The sequence below is a fragment of the Nothobranchius furzeri genome, chromosome 17, assembly GCF_043380555.1.
Source record: "Nothobranchius furzeri strain GRZ-AD chromosome 17, NfurGRZ-RIMD1, whole genome shotgun sequence".
Taxonomy (NCBI): domain Eukaryota; kingdom Metazoa; phylum Chordata; class Actinopteri; order Cyprinodontiformes; family Nothobranchiidae; genus Nothobranchius; species Nothobranchius furzeri.
This window is the reverse complement of record NC_091757.1, coordinates 56,178,044-56,205,707: the sequence shown is the minus strand read 5'-3', so window position 1 is coordinate 56,205,707 and position 27,664 is coordinate 56,178,044. Positions and strand designations below refer to the sequence as shown.

The 27,664-nt window shown below is 42.3% G+C and overlaps 2 protein-coding genes across 2 annotated transcripts in view; both read right to left on the bottom strand.

The window, feature by feature from the left end:
* Positions 1 to 2,913: 2,913 nt before the first annotated feature.
* Positions 2,914 to 17,820, bottom strand: paip1 (poly(A) binding protein interacting protein 1). The gene is made up of 11 exons (XM_070546218.1): positions 17,430 to 17,820; positions 14,693 to 14,829; positions 14,383 to 14,580; positions 14,168 to 14,280; positions 13,948 to 14,059; positions 12,670 to 12,795; positions 12,463 to 12,569; positions 9,779 to 9,896; positions 9,640 to 9,694; positions 5,827 to 5,905; positions 2,914 to 3,065 (listed from the first exon to the last, which is right to left on the bottom strand). The coding sequence occupies exons 1-11, from the start codon at positions 17,632 to 17,634 to the stop codon at positions 2,978 to 2,980; spliced, it is 1,338 nt and encodes a 445-aa protein (XP_070402319.1). The 5' UTR covers positions 17,635 to 17,820; the 3' UTR covers positions 2,914 to 2,977.
* Positions 17,821 to 22,486: 4,666 nt separating this feature from the next.
* The window catches only part of fgf10b (fibroblast growth factor 10b), a 6,357-nt gene continuing 1,179 nt past the window's right edge, over positions 22,487 to 27,664 (bottom strand). The window contains exons 2-3 of the mRNA XM_070546217.1: positions 23,879 to 23,982; positions 22,487 to 23,239 (exon numbers count right to left, since the gene is read on the bottom strand). Of these exons, the coding sequence (XP_070402318.1) occupies positions 23,036 to 23,239; positions 23,879 to 23,982 (308 nt within the window). The 3' untranslated portion in view covers positions 22,487 to 23,035. The remainder of the gene's footprint in view (positions 23,240 to 23,878; positions 23,983 to 27,664) is intronic.

Genomic DNA, 27,664 nt, shown 5'->3' with positions numbered 1-27,664 from the left:
AAAAAAGTTCTGTTGCATCTTTTTTCACCGGAAACTTAAATCTGAGTGAAAGAGGTTATTTTAAGAGCATTTAATACGCTTCACATCTTTATATTAACTCCAAATAATTAAATATTACTTGCTAGGGATCAGACCCTCTGCTCAGAATTTCCCTGTAGCAAGAGCAGTTCTGCGGCGTATTGTTGAGCAAAGGGGGCGATGTTATCCGACGCTTCATATTTGTTTCCATACAGAGTTGACCACAAAGAATCTTCAAGGCCATTCCAGGCATGCATGGCAACTTTTAACACACTGACCAGTAGACAAGAGGTCTGTGGATTCTTTTATTAAACAAGATAGATTACACAATGGAGAACGGGAGGTTTTAATTCTCAATGTTTGGATTCTATTAAACTCAAAACTGCTGTTCTTAAAGGGATAGTTCACACCATTTTAAGTGTGTGAAGATATTAAACGCTGTTATATGATTTTTTGGGGGTGATACCTGATATGAGAGATTATTCAGCAAGATAAGCTCTTTTGAGTAAGGCCATGTCATAAATATTAGGCCAAATGCACCTTTTGCATCATTTTGTGCTGCCGTGGGTCCCGACTGCCTCTTTAAACCAGTAAAACAAATCTGTCCATCCACTTTCTGTCAGTGTTTGGTTTTAGGAATTATGTGCCTAAAACCAGCTGTTTCAAAAAGTCTCCATTTGTGATGTCACAATCTGGAAAACTAGCATAGACATCTGGTCCGAGCCAATCTCCGTTTCCTAAAACTGAGGTTGTTCAAAAAGCTATCTACAGATTAGTTTTTGTTCACAACCTTTACAGAATTCCATTAAAAAAACATCAGAACCATTCCTTTAATGTCTTCAAAGACAAGAGCAGTTTAACTGTGGTAAAAAGCCGATCTGTCGTGGTGAAGAGGGAGCTGAGCCAGAAAGCCAGGCTCTCGATTTACCCGTCGATCTACGTCCCAATCCTCACCTATGGTCATGAGCTTTGGGTAATGACCGAAAGAACGAGATCGCGGATACAAGCGGCCAAAATGAGTTTCCTCCGTAGGGTGGCCGGGCTCAGCCTTAGAGATAGGGTGAGGAGCTCGGACATTCGGGAGGGACTCGGAGTAGAACCGCTGCTCCTCCAGATCGAGAGGAGCCAGTTGAGGTGGTTTGGGCATCTGGTCAGGATGCCTCCTGGACGCCTCCCCGGGGAGGTGTTTCGGGCATGTCCTGCCGGCAGGAGGCCCCCGGGTCGACCCAGGACACGTTGGAGACGTTACATCTCCAATCTGGTCCAGGAACGCCTTGGGGTCCTGCCGGAGGAGCTGGTGGAGGTGGCCGGGGAGAGGACGGTCTGGAGCTCCCTAGTTGGGATGCTGCCCCCGCGACCCAGACCCGGATAAGTGGAGGGAGACGACAATCTTCTATACATTCAGTTAAATTAGCTTTTACAGATTCTTTTGCTAAAACCACTTAAAATTAAGTTGTCAAAGTTGTAAAGGATGCCATAGATGCTGAAAGATATTACTTAACAAGCAATGTTCTCTTCTAAAAGCAATTTACTTAAAATTTATTAATTATACTTTTATTTAGCTGAGACTTTCAACCTTCTGATGGAGTTTTTTTTAAATAAAACCCAATTTGTGAAAATTCTCTCCAAATATTCAAACGTATTTCCCACCTTCTGGCATTGGTGTAGTTAAAGCTGTCAAATCTGAACAAGTTCATGAATGTGAACATATAAAGGGACAAAAGAAATTTAACTGTTTCAGATAGTTCCGTTTTAAGGGGGACCAAAACACCTCGGCCTCAAGCACTTCAGATTTTAGAGCTCTATTCCTTTAAATAATTACATCACTGAATTAGTAATAATTACATCACTGAATTAGTAATAATTACATCACTGAATTAGTTTCGTATTTGCATTATTTGTCCTTTTAAACCCGTAGAATGATTCAACCCAAGGCGTAGAAGTGGGCTGACGTCATCAAGTTCAACTATTTTCATGCACATGCACGAAGATTCCAGCAGGTGGCGGTGTTGCATTAGAAGTCCCTAATATTATTGGTGGGAGTTTCCTTCAACCCAGAAAAATTAAGAAACATATTTTCCTTTTATAAAGACTTTATTGAATGCAACCGATGCTATAAATAATATTTACAAACTATCAAACAACATTCTTTTACAGAAGATCAGTGGATTGCTGGTAAAGTCTTTCAGTCTGGAGACGAAAAGGTTTATGTTGCACCAGAGCCTCATATCAAACGCGCGCGCGCGCGCGTGCGTGTGTGTGTGTGTGTGTGTGTAGACGTGATGAAACACAAACTGTATTTAAACAAACCGCATTCTGAGACTTCCACATCTTTAAATGCACTTTTCAAACTTTAGATTTCACTTCCAGAAGAATTAGAAAAAGAACTTCAGTAACTTTAACTGTACAACTTTTCACAGGAAGAGAACTTTTGCCAGAATCAGATGTGATAATGGCAGCATCACAAAGCGCTGTTGTCCTAACAAAGGAGAGCAGGCTACACTGCAGCTGCAGTCAAACATCCCACACATTTATAATGCATTCTTTAAAAAAATAACACGTCTGATGTGTTACTTACCTGTTTGTTTTAGGGGTTCAGCGTTTCAAAAACGTATGTACCTTTTAGAGCCAACAGAAGCGTCTTTTGGGTCTAAAATATCCACAGCATCCCGTCTCCCGCTCTTGGCATTACGTTTTAACTCGAGCATCTCAACAAGAAAGTTAAAAACAAACAAGAAAACCTTTGATTTTGCAAAAACACACTTTTGACTAGATTTCCTGTTGACTGTCCATTGTCTAAATAATGCTGACTGAACAAAGTTCCTGCAGTGCAACTAAGAAAAGCTTTTTGTTAAAAGTTTGTTCTTGTCGTTTTAAAAAAGAAATCCAGTTAGATGAAAGGGAGAAGCAGCAGGTGTACTGGTTTAATGGTTTCATCTCACAGCTTTTCCCACTTGGGTCATTGTTGTCGTTTCCTCTCTGATTCTAAACAAAAATTCTCATACGCCTCTTCGATCTCAGGGTCCATCTCATCCTCAGAGTCGTATCTGTGAAAACAGCAACAAACAGACTTGACGGACAGACTTTGTGTACTAAAACGTTGTTTATGAGTGAAACGTGAGCTGATGGATCTGCGCGGCTTTGAGAGGGAGGACAGGAGCTAACGGGCTAAGCCCTTTTCTCGCACCTCAAATGCTGACTAAACTGGATGTCAGATCCAGGTCAGCCCTGCTGCTGCGTGGAACACTTCAACACACTGAGGGGCCCACGGCTTTAAAGGGACAATGTGTAGTTTTAACCATTAATCTCTGGAAATATCCATCAAAATGCTGTTGAAAATGAATGAAAGGATGACCAGTTGTTGAAAAATATTGGCAGATTCTTAACATATAATCATAAAAATCAGGTCTAAAATACACGGGAGGAGGTCTGAGTCTCAGGGCAACGCCATTTTAGATGTCATGTTTCCTTCTACGGAAGCCATTGAGGACAAAATGCATTTGCTGATATCTAACAAATGCTTACAAACTTTCACCATTCCTAAACGTTGCCGTTTTACACATTTATCTCTTCACTCGTTGCCACAGATAAAAGAGCCTGATGTGCTCGACCAACTAATTGCTGCTGATTCTGGTTTAATCTCTATTCTCATTCTCCTCGATCTGAGTGCGGCCTTTGCCACCATTTCTCATCCCGTCCTCCTCAATAGACTCTCTTCCTTAGGCATCACTCACACCCACCTCCGCTGGTTTCAATCTTACCTTACTGGCCGCACTCAGTTCATCCAGTTAAAATGCTTTTCCTCAAAACCCTCCCCAGTCAAGTCTGGTGTGCCCCAGGGCTCTGTCCTGGGGCCCCTCCTCTTCATAGTCTATCACCTCCCTATCGGCAACATCTTCCGCAAATTCAATATCCAGTTTCACTGCTTTGCGGATGACACCCAGCTCTACATTTCCAGTAAACTCAACTCAACTCTCCCAACATCCTCCCTTACACTCTGCCTCTCAGAAATCAAACCCTGGCTCACCTCTAATTTCCTCAAACTCAACGGCAATAAAACTGAACTTCTTCTAGTTGGTACTAAATCCACCATCTCCAAATCTGACAGCTTTTCTTTAACTATTGACAGCGCCATAGTCCCCCCCTCCCCTCAGATCAAGAGTCTGGGTGTCATCCTCGACAGCTCACTTTCTTTTCAAGCTCACATTAATAACATAATTCGGTCAGCTTACTTCCATCTACGTTCCATAAACCGTCTCCGCCCCTCCCTGACCCCTCACACTGCCGCCATTCTCGTCCACAGCCTCGTCACCTCCCATCTCGATTATTGCAATTCACTTCTTTATGGTCTCCCCAACAAACTCCTTCATAAACTGCAACTGGTCCAGAATTCAGCAGCCCGTATTATCACCAGAACCCCTTCCTTTCACCACATCACCCTGGTTCTCCAGCAGCTTCACTGGCTCCCAGTTAAATTCAGGTCCATCTTCAAAATTCTCCTCCATACCTTCAAAGCAATCCATAACCTCTCTCCTCCATATATCTCAGACCTTATAAGTTTTAACACCCCCCCCCCTTCACTCAGATCTTCTTCCTCCATCCAACTTGCGGTTCCTTCTGCCCGTCTCACTACCATGGGGAGCAGAGCTTTCAGCTGCTCTGCTCCCCGCTTCTGGAACTCACTTCCCCCAGACATCAGGAACATCGACAGTTTTACCCTTTTCAAAAGCAAACTGAAAACACATGTTTACATCTGCCCATGACCTCTGATTTTAATGAACTGTTTCTCTCTTTGTTTTTTCTTCTTTGCATTTTACTGTGGCTTTATTGCCGTTTTAATGTATTTTCTGAACGTATTTTCTGTCAAGTGACCTTGGGTGTTCTGAAAGGCGCTTTTAAATAAAATGTATTATTATTATTATTATTATTTTGTTGAAGTTTGCACTCAATAGGGCTTTTTGACCCTAATGGCCATCCGTTGTTACGGTCTTACTCCAACACAAAAATACAGCTTCCTTGCAACAATTTAGGTATCTCCTGCCCCCTATTGCCAGGAAAAATACACATAGTCCCTTTAAAGGCTGTCCAGGGTATCTGCAGGTTTAAGGGGGCCAAATTTAAGGCTTTTTAGACCTTTTTCAAGGTCACTTTGACCAAATTTAAGCTATTTTTAAAAATTAAATTTAAGCTATAATTTCCAGCTATTGCCTGGAACCGGTGCTAACCACGTCGCGAACGTGGGATTAACCATCCAGTTACTATTTAATTTGCACTTCCCCATGGCGCAAGCTCCCACTAGCTTAACCAGCTAATGTGCTCATCTAAAAATAGCCCCCTTTCACAACCAAATGAATGTGTACGGTTCCGCTTACGGCAACATCGTACACAAAAAATGCTGAAGACTAAATAGAAATTCACGAAAATTTTATAGAAATAAAAGAATCTTGTTTATTGGGTCTATGGTAATTTAAGACCTTTGGAAACTGTATTTAAGGATTATTAGTCATTGTTAAGGATTTTTAAGGCCTTAAATTTGGAAAAGCCAATTTAAGACTTTTTAAGACTTTTTAAGGACCCGCGGATACCCTGCTGTCATGTGACCTGTCTGGCAAGGTCCCCATCCAATCACATGACCAAAGTCATGCCAGTAAAGAGACAGTTGGGTTATGCTGATGAAGAAAAAAAGGCTCATATGCCGCATCAAGTAAACTAAGTAAAGGCTTGATGAGCTGACGGTTCACAACACCCTGCTGTGACCTCAGAAGAAGACAGGTCATGACTTCTGTTGCATTTACAGCGTCTACTTACACTTCACTTCCATTTTCTCCGTAAACATCATGGAAATAGTCCTGCCTCTCCAGGATCTCTTGGTATTTTTCAGCATATTCTGTAAAAGTAAAGTGATAAATATTTAAGCAGGTGTTTGGATTATCCACCTGCTACCTGAGCCGCTTCATCCTCAGTAGGGTTGCATGGAGCTGGTGCCTAGCTCCACAAGGTGGGGACACTCAGGACATCACAGGGACACACAACCACTTATACAGACCATCACACCCAGGGACACTTTAGAGCAGGCATTTATAGAATGGACAACTCTGTGTCTGTTGCTGCAGACAGACACTTTCTCACATTTTATGTTCAGATTCTTACCATTAAAGTGACATTGTGTAGTGTTTATCATTAATCTCTGGAAATATTGAAATTTTGTTGTAAACGAATTAAAAGATACCCAGTTGTAGAACAATATTGGCAGTTTCATAACATCTAACTAAAAATCTGGTCTAAAATACAAGAAGCAGATCTAAGTCTCTGAGCGACTCCATATTGGATGCAATTAAGGATGCACCGATCAGGTTTTTTGCTGCCGATCACCGATACCGATATCAAAGAATGCTGATCACCGATACCGATCACCGATACCGATCACGTGGATTGGCCAGAAATTTTCTACAACATTATAATGAGTGCTACAAACTACATAATCTGGGAATAAAGGAAATGTAACCTAATCTAAAATGGTCTGTATTAGGGTTGTCACGGTGTGAAAATTTAACCTCACGGTTGTTGTGACCAAAATGACCACGGTTTTCGGTATTATCGCGGTATTTTTTTTAAACGTGCTACATTTTCACACAATTAAATAAACCCTGTATGTCATGAAATATTGTCTTCAGTTTGTGTCTAAATTTTGCCTAAAATGTGTTATTTTGTAATTATGTTGTTTATTTGTTTACATTTTTTCCCTTTAGTCTTTAAAATACCAATATTTGCCCATAACTTCTTATTTTATGTCTGTTTGATGTCATCATTTTAAAAATCTTAGATCAGATGATACTCAGTACTCAAGTAGCCTTCTAATGAGATACTTTTTTACCCTTACTTGAGTAATAAACCCTATATCAGGAAAATATCGTCCTCGGTTTGTGTCCTTCCAGTGAGCTTTGCAGATGTGGGAAAATGTCATCAGGCAGTAATCATTGTTAAATTCATAATTATTCTCGGAGAGAGACCAACTCTTATCTGCCCCTGGGAGCCCCGTAATGCATAGCGTCATTTCAACATGGCGGTGTCCGCGACACGGTTTATATGCAGGTAGCGGCGCTGCGGCTGCTTTATATAGCGACTCGTTGCATTCTCCCTCAACCCAAATCCTCGGATCACGCATTTTAGCTAAAACGCTAACGTTAGCTTGCCTTGCGTTGACTGTAGAGTTGTGGATGATGGTCACGCAGATGTGTCATGAGATTTGAAGCGTTGCTGCCTTTCACAGACACTTTTTCTGCTCGTGCTGCAAACAGGATAGCCGTCTTCTATCAACTGTCCCTCGGCATTCTTCAAATATCTAAAATATGCCCGTACTTCCGACTTTGTCTTCTTTGAGGGATAATAAATGTCCTCCTGAGCGCTGCCGTCTCCTCCTTTGGCCATTATTTCAGCTTTAGCTTCAAGAAAGTTTTGTTTTAAACAAAGCGTGCGTCTGTGCCGCCGGCAACTTCAGCCGATGATACGGTGGCTGGTAAGGGTCACCGCGCCTACACCGCAGCCACGGTAAACCCACCAAGATAATATAGTTTTTTTTAAAACAAGACTGTTATTATTATTGTCAACTTTTTTTTTTTTACCGGGGTTTACCGCTACACTGGTTACCGTGACAACCCTACCTGATCGGTTTGCTTTGATCTATTTTGAAAATTCCGATCAAAACCGATAGGGGCGCTATCGGCCGATTACGATCAAATGCCGATCCATCGGTGCATCCCTAGATGCAATGTTTCCTTCTACAGAAGCCCGTGAGGACAAAATGCATTTACTGATTTGTAACAAATGGTTACAAAACTTTCAGCATTAATAAACATTGTTCTTTAACACGTTTACCTCTTCACTCGTTGCAAGTGATGAAAGGGAATCTGATGTTTTCGCTATTTTGCTGGAGGTTGCATCCCCAAGGATTTTTGACCCTAATGGCCCTCCGTTGGTAAGGTCTTACTTGAACACAAAAATAATGCTTGCTTGCAATGATTTAGGTATCTACTGCCCCCTATCACCAGGGGAAACACACACCGTCACTTTAAGTCTAATTTAAACAGATTTTAAGTTGTACAAATAAATAAATCACCATAAAATAATTGTTGCATCTTTTAAAAGCAACAAATCACAATGTGTGGCCCACACAAACTTTTGACTCGAGGATTTCAGCCTAGCGTGGATGTTTTTGGTCTGTCGGAGAAAACTGGAGCGCACGGAGTAAACCCACGTGTGCACGTGGAGAACATGCTAACGACACACAGAAAAATTCGACCTAGCAACCTTCCTGCTGTGAGACGACGACAGCGCCACTAGGGGTGGGCGATACAGCCTAAAATCTATATTGCGATATAATTTGAAAAATGTGTGGTAACGGTATTTATTGCGATATATGACTTTCTTTTGTATACATGTCAAAAACGACAGTTTCTAAACCTACTCCCATACCAGATACATTGCAGCAGCAGAATAAACACACTTCAAACAGTATAAAACGCCATTTTAAGAAAACTTATTGATTTTCTTGCTTTACTTGCTCGCGGACTTTCTCGTACAGTTTTGGCATCTCTGTTTGGCTGAAGTGTTTGCGGCTCGGTACCTCGTAACGTGGATCGAGTGTCTTAATCATGTCCCGAAAGCCGCTTTTCTCCACTGTAAGAAACGGCACCACGTCCTTACACAGGTACGTGGTAATGGCGTTAGTAATATCTATCCACCGTTGATTATTTCTCTCACACTGAGTGCCTTTAGCAAATGCTTGTAAAATATCCGTCTGCTGGTGTGTAAGACCACCTTTTTTCTTACCGCTCGACTGACTGCGCGTTTGTTGAGGACGCAGTTTTTGGCTTTCTTCGTATTCCACAACGTTTTGAGGTGGTAAAACAAATTAGAGGTATTCCCTCTATTCGCTAATACTTTCTTCTGGCATACTTTACAGATTATATTGTTCTGCTCCACATCCGACTCCTTAAAGCCAAACCAAGTCCAAACGACCGATGTTGCACCGGTCTTCTTTACGAGAACCTCCTCCTCCTCCACCACAGGCTCCATGCTTTCAGCCTCAACAGACGCTGCTTGATGATGTCATCAACATGCGCTACCGCGATAGGCCGATAGTCAAAATCTCTACCGTTGGCCAAATTAATATCATTTCTATCGAATACCGTTTATACCGCCCACCCCTAAGCGCCACCATGCTGTAGATTATTGATGGGTTAGGAAATAATCATTCGTATTAGTCGCTGACAAGAAGGTGTGCTGGTTACTGAAAAAATTAACTAATTACAGTTACTAGTTACTTCATTCAAAAGGTAACAGTTACTTTGCTGATTAAAAGTATTTTATAACCTCTTCTTTACAACAGAAGCGTGAGCGGCGTGTAACGTAATAGCTGCGTTTTGCTCCCTGGGCTGTATGCTCTTGCAGCTGTTCCGATACAAACACCAACGCTTACATCTCTAAACGTCTCACTTGTGCTGTAACATGAAAGAGTGGTGCCAGACAAAAATCCATTAAGGAAACATCAGATAATCCAGTCCAATTCCTACTTTTTGTGAACTTTTTGGGTGTAATTCAAACATTTATACATGAACTCACCAGGGTCTGCTGCTGTGAAAGGTGTGCCATCTTCAGTGTAGAAGGTCGGCTCATTCTGGGGAACCATACATGATTGTAGAAGCACAGAGGTGCAGGTAGATGTCAAATAGAGTCAAATAACAAATAGTCTGACACTGACCATGAAGTAGTTGGGGTCATTGTCAGGCGTCGCGTTACTGGCTGCTGCTGCTGCGCAGACTCTGCCCCAGTCACTGGATCTCAGCTCCACTAGTTTCAGCAGCATCTGTCTCACATCTCTGGGAAAGTAAAAAGGGAGGGGATCGCTCTGAACTTGTACTACAGTGGGGCAAAAAAGTATTTAGTCAGCCACCGATTGTGCAAGTTCTCCCACTTAAAATGATGACAGAGGTCAGTAATTTACATCATAGGTACACTTCAACTGTGAGAGACAGAATGTGAAAAAAAATCCATGAATTCACATGGCAGGATTTTTAAAGAATTTATTTGTAAATCAGGGTGGAAAATAAGTATTTGGTCCCTTCAAACAAGGAAAATCTCTGGCTCTCACAGACCTGTAACATCTTCTTTAAGAAGCTTTTCTGTCCTCCACTCGTTACCTGTATTAATGGCACCTGTTTGAACTCATTATCTGTATAAAAGACACCTGTCCACAGCCTCAAACAGTCAGACTCCAAACTCCACTATGGCCAAGACCAAAGAGCTTTCGAAGGACACCAGGAAAAGAATTGTAGACCTGCACCAGACTGGGAAGAGTGAATCTACAATAGGCAAGCAGCTTGGTGTGAAAAAATCAACTGTGGGAGCAAGTATCAGAAAATGGAAGACATACAAGACCACTGATAATCTCCCTCGATCTGGGGCTCCACGCAAGATCTCATCCCGTGGGGTCAAAATGATCATGAGAACGGTGAGCAAGAATCCCAGAACCACACGGGGGGGGGACCTGGTGAATGACCTGCAGAGAGCTGGGACCACAGTAACAAAGGTCACCATCAGTAACACACTACAACGGCAGGGAATCAAATCCTGCAGTGCCAGACGTGTTCCGCTGCTGAAGCCAGTGCATGTCCAGGCCCGTCTGAAGTTTGCCAGAGAGCACATGGATGATACAGCAGAGGATTGGGAGAATGTCATGTGGTCAGATGAAACCAAAGTAAAACTTTTTGGTATAAACTCAACTCGTCGTGTTTGGAGGAAGAAGAATACTGAGTTGCATCCCAAGAACACCATACCTACTGTGAAGCATGGGGGCGGGAACATCATGCTTTGGGGCTGTTTTTCTGCTAAGGGGACAGGACGACTGATCCGTGTTAAGGACAGAATGAATGGGGCCATGTATCATGAGATTCTGAGCCAAAACCTCCTTCCATCAGTGAGAGCTCTGAAGATGAAACGTGGCTGGGTCTTCCAACACGACAATGATCCCAAACACACCGCCCGGGCAACAAAGGAGTGGCTCCATAAGAAGCATTTGAAAGTCCTGGAGTGGCCTAGCCAGTCTCCAGACCTCAACCCCATAGAAAATCTGTGGAGGGAGTTGAAAGTCCGTGTTGCTCGGCGACGGCCCCAAAACATCACTGCTCTCGAGAAGATCTGCATGGAGGAATGGGCCAAAATACCAGCTACTGTGTGTGCAAACCTGGTAAAGACCTATAGTAGTCGTTTGACCTCTGTTATTGCCAACAAAGGTTATGTTACAAAGTATTGAGTTGAATTGTTATTATTGACCAAATATTTATTTTCCACCCTGATTTACAAATAAATTCTTTAAAAATCCTGCCATGTGAATTCATGGATTTTTTTTCACATTCTGTCTCTCACAGTTGAAGTGTACCTATGATGTAAATTACTGACCTCTGTCATCATTTTAAGTGGGAGAACTTGCACAATCGGTGGCTGACTAAATACCTTTTTGCCCCACTGTAAGTGATGTTCTGTGCAGAAATTTATTAGACATAAAAAATGCTGCTTGTTCATAGATGACCAGGCTGGTGCAACAAACCTGAGCATTAGCTGCATGTAAGCTAAAGCCGGGCGTACATTGTGCGACTTCTTCACTTTTTTGAGCCGATTTTCCACTCGTACAAGAATCCAGAAGATCCGGGCGAGTTTTGCGCCGAGCGGTCGTGTAGTGTACAGGGGGTTACGAGAGGCGATTAACACCACGTGACCAGCTACAGATCAGCAATCGTGAGGTCGCACGGACTTCTGGTGTTTGATATTTCGCTCGTCCCTCGTGAGGGTATCGCACTGTTGAAGCAGCGCTGCGAGCAGCTGCGACCCAAAAAGTATCAGAACCGCTCACGGCGCTTGCGCAGTCCTGCATCAACGCCGCTCGCTCGCCATTTCCCTAATAACACACGCTGTTTGTTTTTATTTCTACACGTTTGTTTACTCACAAAGATCGTCAAGAAAGCGTGTTTGTCGTGTTCATGTCAAATTAAACTGATCACAAAACACAGATTTACTTTCTTTATTTCGTTTTCCTCATCCAACCCCCATAAATCCCTGTGTGTCCTCCTGCAGCACTCCCGAAGGACAACAGGCAAAACAAGACAAAAAAGTCTGACGTGTTGAGTAAAAACTGCTATTTTTAGCATATTTTTAGGGCCGACGTGTTGCTACCAGACGTACAGTGTGAGCAGTCAGGTCGCATCCGAGAACTGGGTCGTGCAGTGTGAGCACATGACTCGTGAGATCTGCCCTGCGAGGAAGTCGTACAGTTCGAGCTGAAGCTGAGTGCTACGAGTGAAAAAGTCGCACAGTGTCCACCCGGCTTTACAGGATAGGATCAAAGATCAGAAACAGCTTGGACTGACAGCTGGACACAGTGACACACACCTGCTGCAGGTAGCATCCAGAAGAACCGTTTCAATTCTTTGGATTAGTTTGTCCATATATGGTTTCCCCCCCTTTTTCCACGCATCATCCAAGACAGACCCAGTCAGCTGTAAACACAAAACACTCTGAGCTCCTCCTTAAATGTGAGCCGTGGCAGTAAAATCCCTGCAGAAACGATTCTAAACACGTCTGAGAGAATTTCGACACCTTGAGCAGTTTTACGGCGCAGATGAGATTCGCATCCACGGACACAGAAAGCAGACTGTCCAGCAGGTCCTTCAGAGCCGTGAGGAGGACGTCTGCTCGGTTTGGAGGTCCTTTGCTGCTTTTTATCTAGATTAAAGTAAAAAGCAGGTATTATAGTGGTGCAGCACACAAACACATGCGGGCAAAGTTCGTCTAGGTTTACAGATTAAAACATCTGGATTACAGATATTTTGAGAAAATCACTCATCTTTTAAACTAGACTCACTTAGCTTTTTATTAATGAGCGTGCACATAATAAAATACCAATTATTTGAAAAATAAAACCAAAAACTTTATTTTATTCACACTTTTTAACTCATTCACTGCCAGCCGTTTCCTGATCGCTAACGGCCTTCGCTGCCAGCGTTTCTCACCGTTTTTACTGTTTTTTTAAGAGTCACAGAACGTTGCGCGCTAGCATGATGTCGACGCCAAAACAACCTAAACAAGGAGGAGACTCACCTCTTACATCAGGAAGAAGCCGCGTGTTTCGAGCGTTATCCGTTCTTTCATAATCCGTTGTCGAATTGTGATCGGCAGACGCTTTTCCGGTTCGCGCCTCACTTTTTTTACAGGAACGGCCCAAAACGATCTCCAAACACATGGATGGTCTGCTTCCTGATCATGTGATCTGTGACGTATGCGGATGAAGATCGGCTTCAGGGCTGAGATGTTTGTTCTCTCAGCGCGGGGGCTCGTTCTGATGCTCAAACAGTAAAAAAAATGCAAATGACGACTTTAGTCGTCAATGGCAGTGAATGAGTTAATAAACTGTCTTATTTCAGGAAGATTTGACTCCACATTTGACACATTTTAAGGATATAAACAAAACCTGCCGGCACTCAAACCAGTTTCCTACCGTACACATTTGGTGCATTTTGCAATAAAAATCCAACAAAACGACTGAAACTGGGAGTTTAAGAAAAAAAAGTGCAAAAAATAGTTTGATGCAACTAAACAATAATACAAATTATTTAAATTTTTTACCATGCTGTAGTTCTTTTTTTAAACACAGAGCAGTTTTGTTTACCTGTTTTCCCGCAGATACGACACAGCAAGAACACACCTAAGATGTTTAATTTTATTTATTTTTTTTAAAATGCAGTAATACTTTTTACACTGACAGTTTATATTCTTTTGCCAAATTCTTCCAAATAAAAATGAGATCAGGTGCATTTTTACATGAGAAAGTCTGTTTAAAAAGAGAATTTTACATGCAAACGATAAATAACGTTTTACCTCCAGGTGCAGGTAGAGCTCCCCCAGAAACAACACAAAGGAGTGGAACTTCTTCTGGATATCTGGCTCTCCTCCAACAACTGCATCCCTTTTCCCATACTCCGTGTGACATCTACAACAGACAACAATCCCATCTTAACCAATCCATTTTCATTTGTAAAATATTCTAAAGTCGATTTAGGAAAATGCCACAAGTAACACATCTCGTCCTTTCGATTACCGTTGCAGGAGCAGCTGACGGAAGCTGCCACTTGGTGAGGTGTAGGTGAGGTGATGGGAAAGGTAGTTGCAGAGTCTGGCCCCGGTGTAGGAGAAGTTAGGGATAGAAGTGGACTGCAATGACGACACAAAAGTTTCAGCTTCCCCACAATATGGGTTTACTCTATTTGATCAATTTAAATGTGAATTTCTAAAAAACGACAACTGTTACCAAACCTGTGTGAAGATCAGTTCCACCAGCTCCTTCAGCAGCTCCTCAGTGATAACACAGGAATTGAGAATACTAGCTATGTGCTCCACGTCAACCTCAAAGGAGCCCGGGGAGGAGCTCAGGTGACCGAGAAACTCTGTGACCATTTCAGCCAATGAGAAGTCGGGGAAATAGCTTTCACTGTCATCATAATAAGCGGGTTGCTATAAAGAATAGAAAAAGGGAAATGCACATGAAAAATGTCATTAGCAGAGACTTTGAGGTGATATAAAATTGTGTAACTGGGTTGAGCACTGATGTGACAACCCATCTTACTTCATTTGCGCTCGATCCAAAGGGAACAAACTCTGGAGCATTCGCCGACAGCGTTGATGACTTGACCAAGAAATCAGCCGAATTACGTCCTCCAGACAGAGACGCATAGTTGAAGCTCACGCTTTGTTGGGAATAGCCTTGTTTGACAACCAGAAAGTAAAGAAAAAAAAAAAACAAGTATTCAGGCTTGTTATGACGAACATAAATACTTTAAAATGCTTTTTATCTGCTCTGACAAAGACAACAAGTGTTCCTAAACTAAACCCTAGGTACCGGGAATTAGTGCCGAATCGATTCAAATGTCAAAGGTGCCCATCCCTGTCATATAAGGATGCTTTATATATATATATATATATATATATATATATATATATATATACATGTTCTAAATAAAAGAGACAGATTATTATGCTGCAGCCGCCATTGTTGACCCCACCCCCTCCGCAAGACCAGAACTTCCAACATCACAACACTTGGTCTGACTGAGCGCTTCCAGGAGAAATAACAATTAAATTATGAAAATAATAATGAGTGTTTGGAGGAGCATCCTCCGATCGTCTCTCTTGTGTGAGCAGTGTCCCTCTCTCTCTCAGTCGCTGATCGAGCGAGCGGAGCGCGCCGCATGACAACCTGCTCAGTTAACATAATTCACGGCCCAAATCCAACAGAACCGGTCGGGCTGATTTGGTTCCGGTTCGGTCTCAGGTTACAACTCCAGCGCTCAGCCCTGCAGTACCACATTAAGGCGGAACCACTTGGTAAATGTGGAGGACGCTCACTCTGACAGATTTGGATGGTGCGCTGGTGCCGCCGTTAAAAAAACAAAACTACATTCCACTATAATCGATTATGGCGTACTCTTCTACGATGCAGAATCGTTTATGTCCGCATCCCGATGCATCGATTATTTTCCTCAGCTCTAATGTGCGTAACGAATAAAATGCCAGTTCGTCTGCATGCGTCGGGGTAATTCTTTCTCCATCAAAATAAACGGTCAAATACGGGAACTATCCGGTCAACACAACACAAGCCCTGCTTTTGACTGTTTTGTTTTCTTGTGAAAATTGTTGGAAAGAGATAAAATTTAACTTGATCACCACCAGAGCCAGTGCACCGTTATCTCTGTGACGGTAAATGGGGGAAAAACAAATTGATCGGATCCTGCACGTCTTTTAACACATTGGTCAGGATTGACGCACTTTGTTTTCATTTAGTTGGTTAAAAAAAATTGGGCTTGAGTCGGGCCAGAGACTCCTGAAAACCTTTTCGGACCGGGTCGGGCTGGGGCTCCACCCCCTCGGGCCGGACACGAGCTCAGATTTTAGGCCCGTGCAGGGCTCTAATTGTCGGCTTCACCAAAACTGACAATGACGGGGCAGAGATGGCTCCACAGCAGAGGGGGAGCAGGAGGCAAAGAAAATAGCCTCCAGTTTGGAGCTGTTAAGATGGAGAAAATTAGCCGAGAGCCAGGACCTGACTTCACCCAGGCAGTCAGTCAGTGGTTGCACAGGGTCAGCAGATTTTAGGGCCATATAAAACTGGCAATCGTCAGCGTAGAGATGAAAATTTACCCGGAATTTTCTAAAAATGGCTGCAAAAGGTAAAATATATAGATTAAAAAGAAGCGGACCTAAAACGGACCCCTGGGGAACCCCACAATAAACAGGTGCCACTCTAGAGGCGCAATTCCCCAGGGCAACATTAAAACATCTGCCACTGAAATAGGAGCGGAACCACTCTAAGGCTGTTCCACGAATGCCAATTAACTGCTACAGTCGCTGTAATAGGATTGCGTGGTCGACAGTGTCAAAAGCAGCAGATAAGTCTAAAAGCACCAACAACACATGAGAACCAGAATCAGAGGCAAGCAAAATATCGTTAAAAACACGAATAAGAGCAGTCTCAGTGCTGTGGTGAGGACGAAAACCAGACATAAAAACATCTAAATCATTGTTGGATTTAAGGAAATTAAAAATCTGGATAAAACCCATCTCCAACAATTTTATTTTACCAGGTAAAATGTTTGAAAACATGTTCCCATTTACAAACATGACCTGGCCAAGAGGTCTTGGAAGGAAGTGCAAAAAAATTAATTGAATAAATAAATTAAATAAATACAACAACAAAAAAACAAACAGATAAGCACATAAAAGATCAAACATAATGGGTTAGTTAGTTATATATAGAAATAAGTTACTAAAAAGGCAGCTTTGAGAACGTTTAACACAAGTTTGCATATCTAAATCTAAAAGCGAGGTAAAACCCTTACCTTCAACAATCTAGAAATAAATATTTAGGATTGTTTAGAGGATTAATTCACAACAAAAATAAAGGATTGCACAAAAACATGAACGTTTGAAGTCTCAATACAACAGAAATTAGTCACCAATTCATGTGAGAAGAATCCATTGCTGAAATAGATTCTCTTTATATCTGGTATAATTCATAACCAAATCTCTTCTTAAATTCTATATTTGATCAAACAAGACATTCTCTTGAGAAACACCAGCGTCCTCCACTCTGAGCAGTGCTGTGAAAAGTGCTTAAAAGGACAAGGGCAAATAAAGTGCTGTTTATTACACCGCTTCAAAGTGGGCTTGTTCAGACAGAAGAAGTTTAAACTAGAAAATAATTTATTTGTGTCCATATAAATCTAAATGTGACCTGTCCAGAAGCGAAGTGTGGACAGAAACGAATCTGAAAGTAGTTAGCCGCATTAGCTTCGTTAGCTTCCTACCTGCTCCTGCAGAGCTGCTAGACGCACTGGCGCCGTTGTTCTCGACTAAAGGTGGAGTGGTTCGCGGCTGCCTCAGCGGCTCTCTTGGGCTGAACATTTTGTTAGCGGTGTCCTCGTCCCCGGTGTTACTCACGAACCCGCGGTCCGATGGAGCGTTGCGGGTTCTCCCAGCTCCCGGGGCTCGGTCGAAATTATTCCCGTTCATGGCTGTTTGTTGTTGTCAACTCTCAAAACTCACTGCATCTAAGATTAAGGACGATGAAGAACAGCTTCGCTGTGGCTTAACGGCCCGTGTTTGTGTGTTTTTACAGAAACTCTCGTCCTATCTGTCTGTCATGATAGCCTTTTCCAAACGCAAGATATCAGTGTTGTGCTAGCGATGTAACTTTTCAGGCTACTTCCGACCGTTAGCAACAAGCCCGCCTCTGCTACAAATGGACGTGTCTCCCTCTAGCGCCACGGAATGGAATTACAACACAATGTGTTACGTGAAGGCTGAATGAAACATGCCTGAAGCAGTGATAATCAGGTTTTATTTTAATTTCATGCTGATAAACATTTCATTTCTTCTTAGAAAAGTACAGTTAACATTTCATTTACCAAATTAAAATGTGATCTAATTATAATTTTCAATTCCAACCCTTGATTATCACATATTGTGTAAAGTAAGTAGTTTTAGGTTGTGTTTATTTATTTATTTTCAAATTGATTTGGTAAATGTGTTATTTATAGCCATCTTGAAACAGCCTCCACCACTAGTTGAATTGTGATTAAATGTGAATCATTCAGAACAAACAAATAAATTTAGCATGGCAATAAAATATTATGACTAAATTAAATTAAGATTAAAAATTTATATTTCTTTTCTATAGGTTTAATTTTCTAGACTAAAACCCCTAACCTGTGAATAAAACCCACTCATAAAGGACTTTTAATGTGTCTTTCTCTTTAGCTATGTTGATGGAGGTAGTTCACCACCAGCAATTACAAAGAAACACAACATAAATTAAATTCACCCGTTCATTTAGTTTTAACATGTCCTTCTTTTATGAAACTATGCAGGAAAAAAGACTAGAGTAAAATGTGGATAATTAGATTTTAAAATAAGCTAATTAAAAGATTTTCTCTAATTTTATGGGATAAAAAGTTGAAGGCATGACCTCAGTGACCTGGCTGTCAGCAGCGGTGGTCTTTGGACCCGTGCTCTTCACTCACAAGGGCCTCTCTCACCAGCTCACTCAGTAGCTGCCCACTAGAAACATGTGTTGCACCAGACATCTCAGAGTAAGTATTCATTAGTTGTTTTGGCCTCTGGGCATTTTCCACTTGTTTCCCAAAGCTGGATCACATTATGCCAGAGAGAATTTCTCTGCTAGAGATTCAGAGACCCACTCTGATAAAAGATTGCTGCACCTACTTTGTGTTATTGCTGTTTTCCCAACATGCCAGCGTCTTGGAGGGAGTTCAAATGTGCACAAATCCTGGGGATACAGAAAATGACAAATGGCTGGGATTTGTGTGTGTGTGTGTGTGTGTGTGTGTGTGTGTGTGTGTGTGTGTGTGTGTGTGTGTGTGTGTGTGTGTGTGTGTGTGTGTGTGTGTGTGTGTGTGTGTGTGTGTGTGTGACTGTGTCATTATAAAATAGTCTTGGGCTGAAAGTGAGTCAGTTTATCACTTGAACTCCTACCTGCTGTTTGACGACCTGTGTGTAAAACAAGGTTTTGGATCATTCTGTAAAAATAAGACAAACATTTACTCATCATCTCAATAAATGCACACGCTTCGACCAAGTAGAGTTATTCTGTAATTCTGTAGTCTGTAAAATAAAAAAGCTGCTTTATAAATGCTCTGCTGATCCTGGTATAACCTCGAAGAAACAAATCCAACCCGAAATCCACTTTTTATCTAAATTCTCCGTTGTGATTGTTATATACTCGGAGCTGCAGGGTTAGATGAGGTGCAGCAATTGTTTTATTTAACATAAAACATTCCCCTCTTTTGTTTTGCCACGTGCAGTTCCATAGTTTATGTAACTTCTAAGATTTATATTGAGGACATTTTGTAAAATCTACCACCAGAGATGAGAACATGTTGCAGCATAACTCATGAGAGGAGTGAGGATGAATCGGTGTTTATGTTGGAGAAATGATCATAAAAGATTCCCCTGCTTGTTGCTTTTGGCCCTGAAAGTCCTGCTGGAATTCACTTAGCCTTTATCTTTGTTTTTTAAGAATTAATGCCCTTTTTTTCATCTTGTGATGTTATTCAGGACATTTTAGCTACATGATTTCTATTTGTTGTCAGAGCTGCAAGCCAGTTTGAACACATCTGAGAGAAGATCTGGGTTTCGACTGCCAAGTGTAAATTGTACATGCAAAGCATTACCCAGGCAGCTTTTGGGTGCTTCGTTCATACGTCCAACATTTAGCACACATGCATCACATTTAAAAGGGAAATTGTACAAAAATGGTCAAATACCAACATGTTTACATTTCACATCACTTCAGCTAGTATAAATGTTAAATCTAAATGTTAAATGTCAACCTTACATTTAAATCTGGATGTTAAATCTAAATCTGTGTTATTAATCTTTTTGCTATTTGAAAATTAACCACACCTCTCAAACACTGGCATTTGTGTCTGAGTGACATCAAAGGTCGCGCTAACATTTCCTCGCGCTGGACAGTGGCTGTGCTTCATTGGGCATCGTAACAATGGTAATAGCAAAGAAATATTTAGCTCACAGATGTAGATTAAACATTTAGATTTGAATCTAACATTTAATTTTAGATTGGTTATTTGAATGAAACTATTTGTTTTAGATGTAACATTCAGTTTTAGATTTAACATTTAAATTTAGTTTTCACATTTAAATTTAGATTGAACAATTAGATTTAGATCGAATATTTAGTTTTAGATTCAATATTTAAATGTAACAATTAGATTTCGGATTAACATTTAGTTTTAGATTGAACTATTACATTTTATTTTCACATTTAGATTTAGACTTACCATTTAATTGTAAATTTAGTTTTAAATTCAATATTTAGGTATAGATTTAGATTTCCCATTTAGTTTTAGTTTTGATATTTAGATTTAACATTTGGTTTTAGATGTAACATTCAGTTTTAGATTTAACATTTAAATTTAGTTTTCACATTTAGATTTAGATTGAATATTTAGTTTTAGATTCAATATTTAAATGTAACAATTTGATTTTGGATTAACATTTAGTTTTAGATTGAACTATTACATTTTAGTTTCACATTTAGATTTAGACTTACCATTTAGATTTAAAATTTAGTTTTAAATTCAATATTTAGGTTTAGATTTAGATTTCTCATTTAGTTTTAATATTTAGATTTATTATTTAATTTTAGATGTAGCATGTATATTTACCTGCGATGGACTGGCTCTCTGTCCAGGGTGTACCCGGCCTGATTGCCCGTTGACCGCTGGAGATAGGCACCAGCCCCCCCACCCCCCCCCCACCCCCACCCCCCGCGCAACCCTGCGTGGACAAAGCGGGATCAGAAAATGTATGTATGTATGTATGTATGTATGTATATTTATAATTAATGTTAAGGTGTAGATTTAACATTCAGATTTAAAATTTTGTATTAGATTTATTATTGAGATCTAATTTTTAGTTTTAGATTTAAAGGTTGAATATGAAACACAGACATTCTGGCAACATCGAGTGTTTAGGGGTGGTAGCTGCAACAACAGAAAAGATTTTCCAGCCGTCGGGGTGTTGGTTCACTGCTGACACGTTAAGTGACCAGCCAGGAGCATGTCCAGTGACAAACTGCTCAGGGTTGGACTAATTTCTACTAATAAGTATATTTTACAACAGTATTTACTGTTAGAACATCTTCTGGGCTTAGAATCAGCTGCTTGACTTGTCAAGTCTGCCATTTTACTTAGTCCCAGTCTCGCCTTGCTGAGCTGACTTTTTAGCGCTAAGGTGTCCTCTAGTGGCTGATAGATGTAAACATAAACCCAGTGTCATGCCCGACAAAATTTAAATTAGATCAAATGTTTTTTAAAAATAGCTTTTAAAGGAAAAACTTTACATTCATTCTGCATATCTCTAAACAGAGCTATAGAGGTATTATTTATTTAAATATAGCTTTTTATTAAAAGTTTCGATATTCCACCTTTAACATTCAGTTTTAGATTCAGCACTCAGTTTTAGTTATAGTATTTATATTATTTAGATTTAGATCCAGCTTCAGGTTTATTATGTAGATATAACATTTAGTTTTAGAGTTAAATTAGCTGAAATTATGTTTGATGAAAACATGGTGGTATATGACCATTGTTAGGCTATTTTAAATGTGATGAAAGTGTGCCAAATGTAATAAATACGCTAAATACCAAAAATCTGCCAGTCTTTTGTGTGTACAGTTTACTGTTGGCATCCCATATCATTGCTGTGGTCTCTTCCACTCCTCTTCCAGATTTTACTGCCTGTCCAGTGATAGATGCTCCGAAAGGCAGGATGAGAGAACACGAGGGCCCGGAAGCCTGTGGTGTTAATGTTTCCCCCACGGTCTTTTCATCTGCCATCACGCCAGCTGTCATTGATTAGTGTGTTTGTAAATGATTACTGGAGGAAGTAGGTGGTCAGACCAAGGTCATATCTCCATTTCTTCCTGGTTCCTGTTCTCTCACGTTTCCAGATCCTCCTCCGAGCTGCTCCACAAACCTTCTTCAGGTGCTTTATAGCAGCTATCGCCAGTTCGGCAGTCAGGGAATGTTGCAGTTCCCGTAGGGATGGGCTGAGGAAATGATGTCAGTTTCAGCGGCTGAACCTGGGGAAGTTGCCTCCCCCATTTTTGTTTTGGTCTCTTTCTTTTTTGTTTGGGAACAAATCATTAGTGGAATGGTTCCCACATGGAATAACTGGCCAGGCATTAATGGCCTGCTATCTGACCCCCCACCTCCCACAGCCTGATAAGCGTCGACCTGCCACGGCCCAAATGTTTGCCAGAATTTCTAAAACTTCCCTTTTTTAGGGGTAGTTTGCTTACAGGAATGAAAATACACTCCGCTGAAGAGGAGAAAGTGGTAATTTTATTTTTACATAATAGAGATCCTATAAAAAGTAGAATGCAAAGGAATGCCGGTGTTCCCTTCAGTTAAATATCTCACAAAATAAATAAATCATTACAGTTCAGTCAAAAGCAGTGGTTAAGCATCAAACTGTTACTTTAAATGTGCTTCATCTTCTAATATTTCACGCTGTCGTGATGATCGGATGGATCACTCTTACCCCCTAAATGTTTCACTGGAACATTGGGAATACAACCCCCCACTAGCTGGGACAGTACCGTCTGCGTTGTCCTTTTTTCACTCCAGCTTTGAACTGTTTGGCACAGGAAGTGAATGACAAACCCTGCAGGTGGTGCCAGTCCAAACGTGCATCGTTTTCTGTCACTCAGTGAAATACATAATCAAAGCAGAGACCGCTTCTGACAGTGTTAGTGCCTTTTTCTCCCAAACGAGAGTTTTCCCAAATGCATGTCTTTTTTTTTTTCATGGGACTGAAAACATCTCTCTGTCCAGTGCTGCATGCTCCCACTCCAGGTGGGCTCTCCAGTTCACACCATAATTGGAAGGAAGTGGGTAGCCGTGTTCTTCCTGCGGGTTTTCTTTCCTCTCATTGGCTTCCCGTGGACGTTCAGACCCACGAACATCTGCTGCTTCTTGTTCTTGTTCTTCCACTTCCACTCGGCTGACGCGTACGTGTTGTAGCCGTTCTCCTCGATCCGCTCCTTCAGTTTGCAGTCCACGCCAAACTCTCTCTGGATAAACGTGAGGACAAGGTGTTTTAAAATGTGCAAAAACATCAAACTGCACCGATCCACGTTAACAGTTCTGGTGCATTATTCAATTAAATTCAATTCAAGTTTATTTATAAAGCGCCAAATCAGGACAAGAGTCGTCTCAAGGCACTTCACATGATAAACATTCCAATTCAGGTCAGTTCATTAAGCCAATCAGAAATAATGTTTCCTATATAAGGAACCCAGCAAATTACATCCAGTCACTGACTAGTGTCAGTGACTATACAGCAATCCTCATACTAAGCAAGCATTTAGCGACAGTGGAGAGGAAAACTCCCTTTTAACTGGAAGAAACCTCCAGAGAATCCTGGCTCAGTATAAGCAGCCATCCTCCACGACTCACTGGGGATCGAGAAGACAGAGCAGACACACACACACACACACACACACACACGCACGCACGCATGCACACACGCATTATTTGCTTTCTACACTTCTATTTGGACACGGCTCTCAAGGGAGCACATGCAGGGTCTGGTTTTAGAGCTGATCCAGCAGCTGGAGAAGTAAAGATAAGTCTGTCTGAGATACCGACGGAGGAATCTAACACTATCTCTCTCTGGAGTGCTCAGATTGACCTCTGACGGGGATACTAACCGCTCCGTACAGCTCTCCTTTCCTGCTGATAGCCAGATAGTAGTTGCTGTTCAGCCCTTTGATGGCCACCACTCCCACTTCCACTGATGTGATTTCCAGAATACCTGAAATGAATGTAAAAAAAAAAAGGTAAACTCATTATAGATTATCCATCAAAACTACCGGAGGAATCAGTAATTTGCATCAAAAACAGAAATGGTTAGAAAATCACATTTTTACACACATTTGCGACATTTCGTTGCAGCTGGGATTAAAGGCTGCAATTATTCCTGAAAAGGTTTCTGAGAGGTTTTAAAGCCTTTTTACATCTTACACCTGTGGGACAAACCCCAGCTGCACGGGTCACTTTGTTGGAAAAGGAATCGGTGGATTCCTCTGCGACTTTCGGATTGTTTGGATTCAGTTTGGTGTTTAGGCTCCTAAATAACTCGGGCTTCTCACGGGTCAATTTCTACCTCCATTAACAAGTGTGTGTGTTTTCCTGCAGACGGCTGCCATTATTTGTGTGGTCTCGGGATCAGAGGTCAGAGAAATATAACTTCCTAATGTGTCCTTTGACCACAGAAGCCACTTGTGTTGTGCCGGCGTGTGTTTGGGAGCCAATCCTGCTGCTTCCCATGACATGTTTGATTTCATGCCGCCCTCCCAGACTTCCTTTCCCCACTTCCTGTGAGCTGTCGTTTTATCTCAATAAGATGTGGAGGCACACACACACACACACACACACACAGACACACACACACAGCGTGGGGGTGTGAACTCCAAAGAGTCAACGACATCCTTTGATCAGATCTGCAGCTCCGTCTGACTCTGATGACTGTTTGTGTGGCACCCAGCTCTACTGTCAGTCCCACTCTGCAGCAGCTGGAGGGGGTGGGGGGTACGATGCTGTACCAGACTGGACAGCGAATGATTTCAGGTGCCCCCCCCCCCACCTCCATCCCACGCCCTCCAAAAAAAGGACTCTCCTTGTCTGTGAGGTCTTGACTGGATCAGTTTCTAGTTCAAAAGGTGCCACCTCGGGGCAGTGAGGTCTGAAGCTGCAAGGCGGTGGCGGGGACGGTGACACAACGGCCATTGAAGATCTGAGAGGAGCTGGTTTCTGTAAGGGATCCGATGTCAGGTACGGAGTGAGGATGTAAGACTATCTATGGCAGTCTCTGGCTGCTCTGTAAACATGGGAGGGATGAAAGGAAGGAGAACAGAGGAGGACAGAGGAGTCATGACAGTGAGACTGGGGGTGGAGTAAGGATTAGAAAGGCTGTAATGATCACTGATCAAAGTCAGCCACCGGAGGCAGGGGCGAGACAGGTTGTATACACACACACGCACGCGCACAACCCCCCCCCCCCCACCACCACCACCACCACACACACACACACATGCAACAAACACACGTAGGATGCAGCAGGTGAATGGTGAACCTCCATTCATGCCTCTCTGCTGAATGCTCACAGCTCAGCTTCATTTACACGTGAGTAAATCAGCTCATGGCTGCAAGAATGAATGGAGAATAATAACATATCAGATTAAACCCAGATTGTGGCTCTTTTAATCTGCTCTGTTTGGATTTACAGCATTAGGCGATGTGCCGGTTTGGGAATGAACAGACAATGCAATTAAGAATTTAAAACGTGGTGTTTATATTTGCTTTTGACAGCGAGAAGCCAAGAAAAAAACACTCTGCAGCTTGTAGCAATGCTGTTTCCCACTGAAAATGGCCGAATCAGAGCGTGACGTTTATCTGCTTCTTTGTCTGCGTTCCAGAAAGGAGCAGAGTTGGTTTTTAGATCAGGATCCAGGAAGCTACCTGGACTTTATGATCCTCCTACCTCTGCATTAAAATAAGAAATTCAGCCTAAACAGCTAACCTCACACCTTCATGCAAGCAACTTTTTTTATTCTTGTGCAAAATGCAACAAATGTGACGCAAGCGCGTCGGCCTGACCAAGTTTGCAGCCGCAAACGAAACGCTGCAGGTAAATAAAACCTTTATGCGAGATGCACACGTGGCTGTTCACTCACCGCCCGCACCAAGTCAATGAGATGCCTTGTTTGGCGTTTTTAAAACAGAAAAAAGGGTTGTTCTTTAGCTTGTTTTGCTAACATTTCGGCTGATTACTGTCGCCGTCTTCAGATTAACGGAGAAGGAAGTGACGCCACCAACGTCGGCACAGCTCTGAAGACGGCTACAGTAATTGGCAGAAGGTTACCCTAACCCTGATCGAGCGAGGCAAGTTGACAAAATACACAGAATGAACAAGTCAAGAAGTGCCCGAACACACACACACACACACACACACACACACACACGCTCCCACCACCAAGCCTCAGACCCAGCCTCACTCGGCTACATTTCCCTCGTCGTTCAGCTGCTCGCCGTCTTTAAATTTAAAAGAGCTCAGCTGTGATTCATGGATGCTTAAATCACGCACTCAAACCGCGCAGATAGCTACTTAGTTGACTTTAAGATAATCTCCCTCCCTTTTCTCGCTGCCTGTCTGTAACCTTAGCACAGGCCCCTGGCGGGCTGGGAGGCCATGTGGGACAGTTTTACGCAGGCATCCCCATAAATCTGTGGGAGGCGGGATGCTGGCTCTGTAACAGACAGTGAGCCGGGTCTCTGCGGGGCCAAACGCAACACTCAAAGCTTCATTTTGCACCTCAAATGCAGCCCTTAAACACAGTATAGCAAACACAAGTTTAATTAAAAAAAAGTTGTTTTTGTTGTGACGTCCGAATCAAAAACGGTCGCCAGTTTTCAGTTTTTGCAGAAAAACTTGATATTTTATCGTTTTAAGCGACCATGAGGGGTCCACAAAGGACACCAGATCAGGGATCATGTCTAGCCCTGGGGGCCAGAGCAGAGACTGAAGCTGCTGTTGTGTAGTGTTCTTTACCATGCGAACCTGATATGAGGGCACATAATCCACACACAGTTTCCCCCAGACCCCCTCAGGACACCGCTTTTTCATGGCACCACCGTTGATACTGAAGATGCACGGCTTTGATGTGGCCACAATGACGTTCAGTCAGGTCATTCATGAACGTGTACCCCCTAGAGAGTCTCCCTTTCACCCCTCGTCCTGATGTTCAACCCGCCACCAAATCGGACCGGCGCGGAAATCAAGGAAGAAAACACAAGACAGAGGAGTAAATCACCTCCCAGACAAACAGAAACTTTAGCTTGGCTTCACACCGCCGCCGATTCAATAAACCCAGCCAGACTTCCTCGGCCCGCTCTGGTTTTACGACTTGAAAGAAACCACTAACAAAGGTGGCAGTAAAGGCATCACTTTGTAACATGGTCAGGAAATTAAGCTTCTTCTGTCATGACCTTGTCCAAACAAACATCTCCCCCGACGTTCTGCTTCCTCGTGCCATTTCCCTTAAGTCGCTTTGATTGAACGCGCGGTTTGGCTCTCCCAAGACGACCTTTAAAGCTTCCACACACTAAATACACAAAACACAGAAATTAAGGAAGAAATGAAGCATGCAGCTTTGAAGGAGATGCATAAATCACGCGCTCGCTACGAAACGAGCGCGTGTCGTGGCTGGCCACCGCGGGATCACACCCCCACTGCATGTGGGATCCCGCGCGCTGGATGCTGGGCACACACACGTTGCTCAGTGGGGATGCTGCTGGCTAACAAATGGGAATGCTATTTTGCTGACTGATACAGTGAAACAAACAACGTGTAATCACTTAAAGACACGTTTCTCAGGGTGAACACGTCAAACAAACGTCTGATCTGGGCCTGGAGGGGTGCAATTAGCTCAGAACAG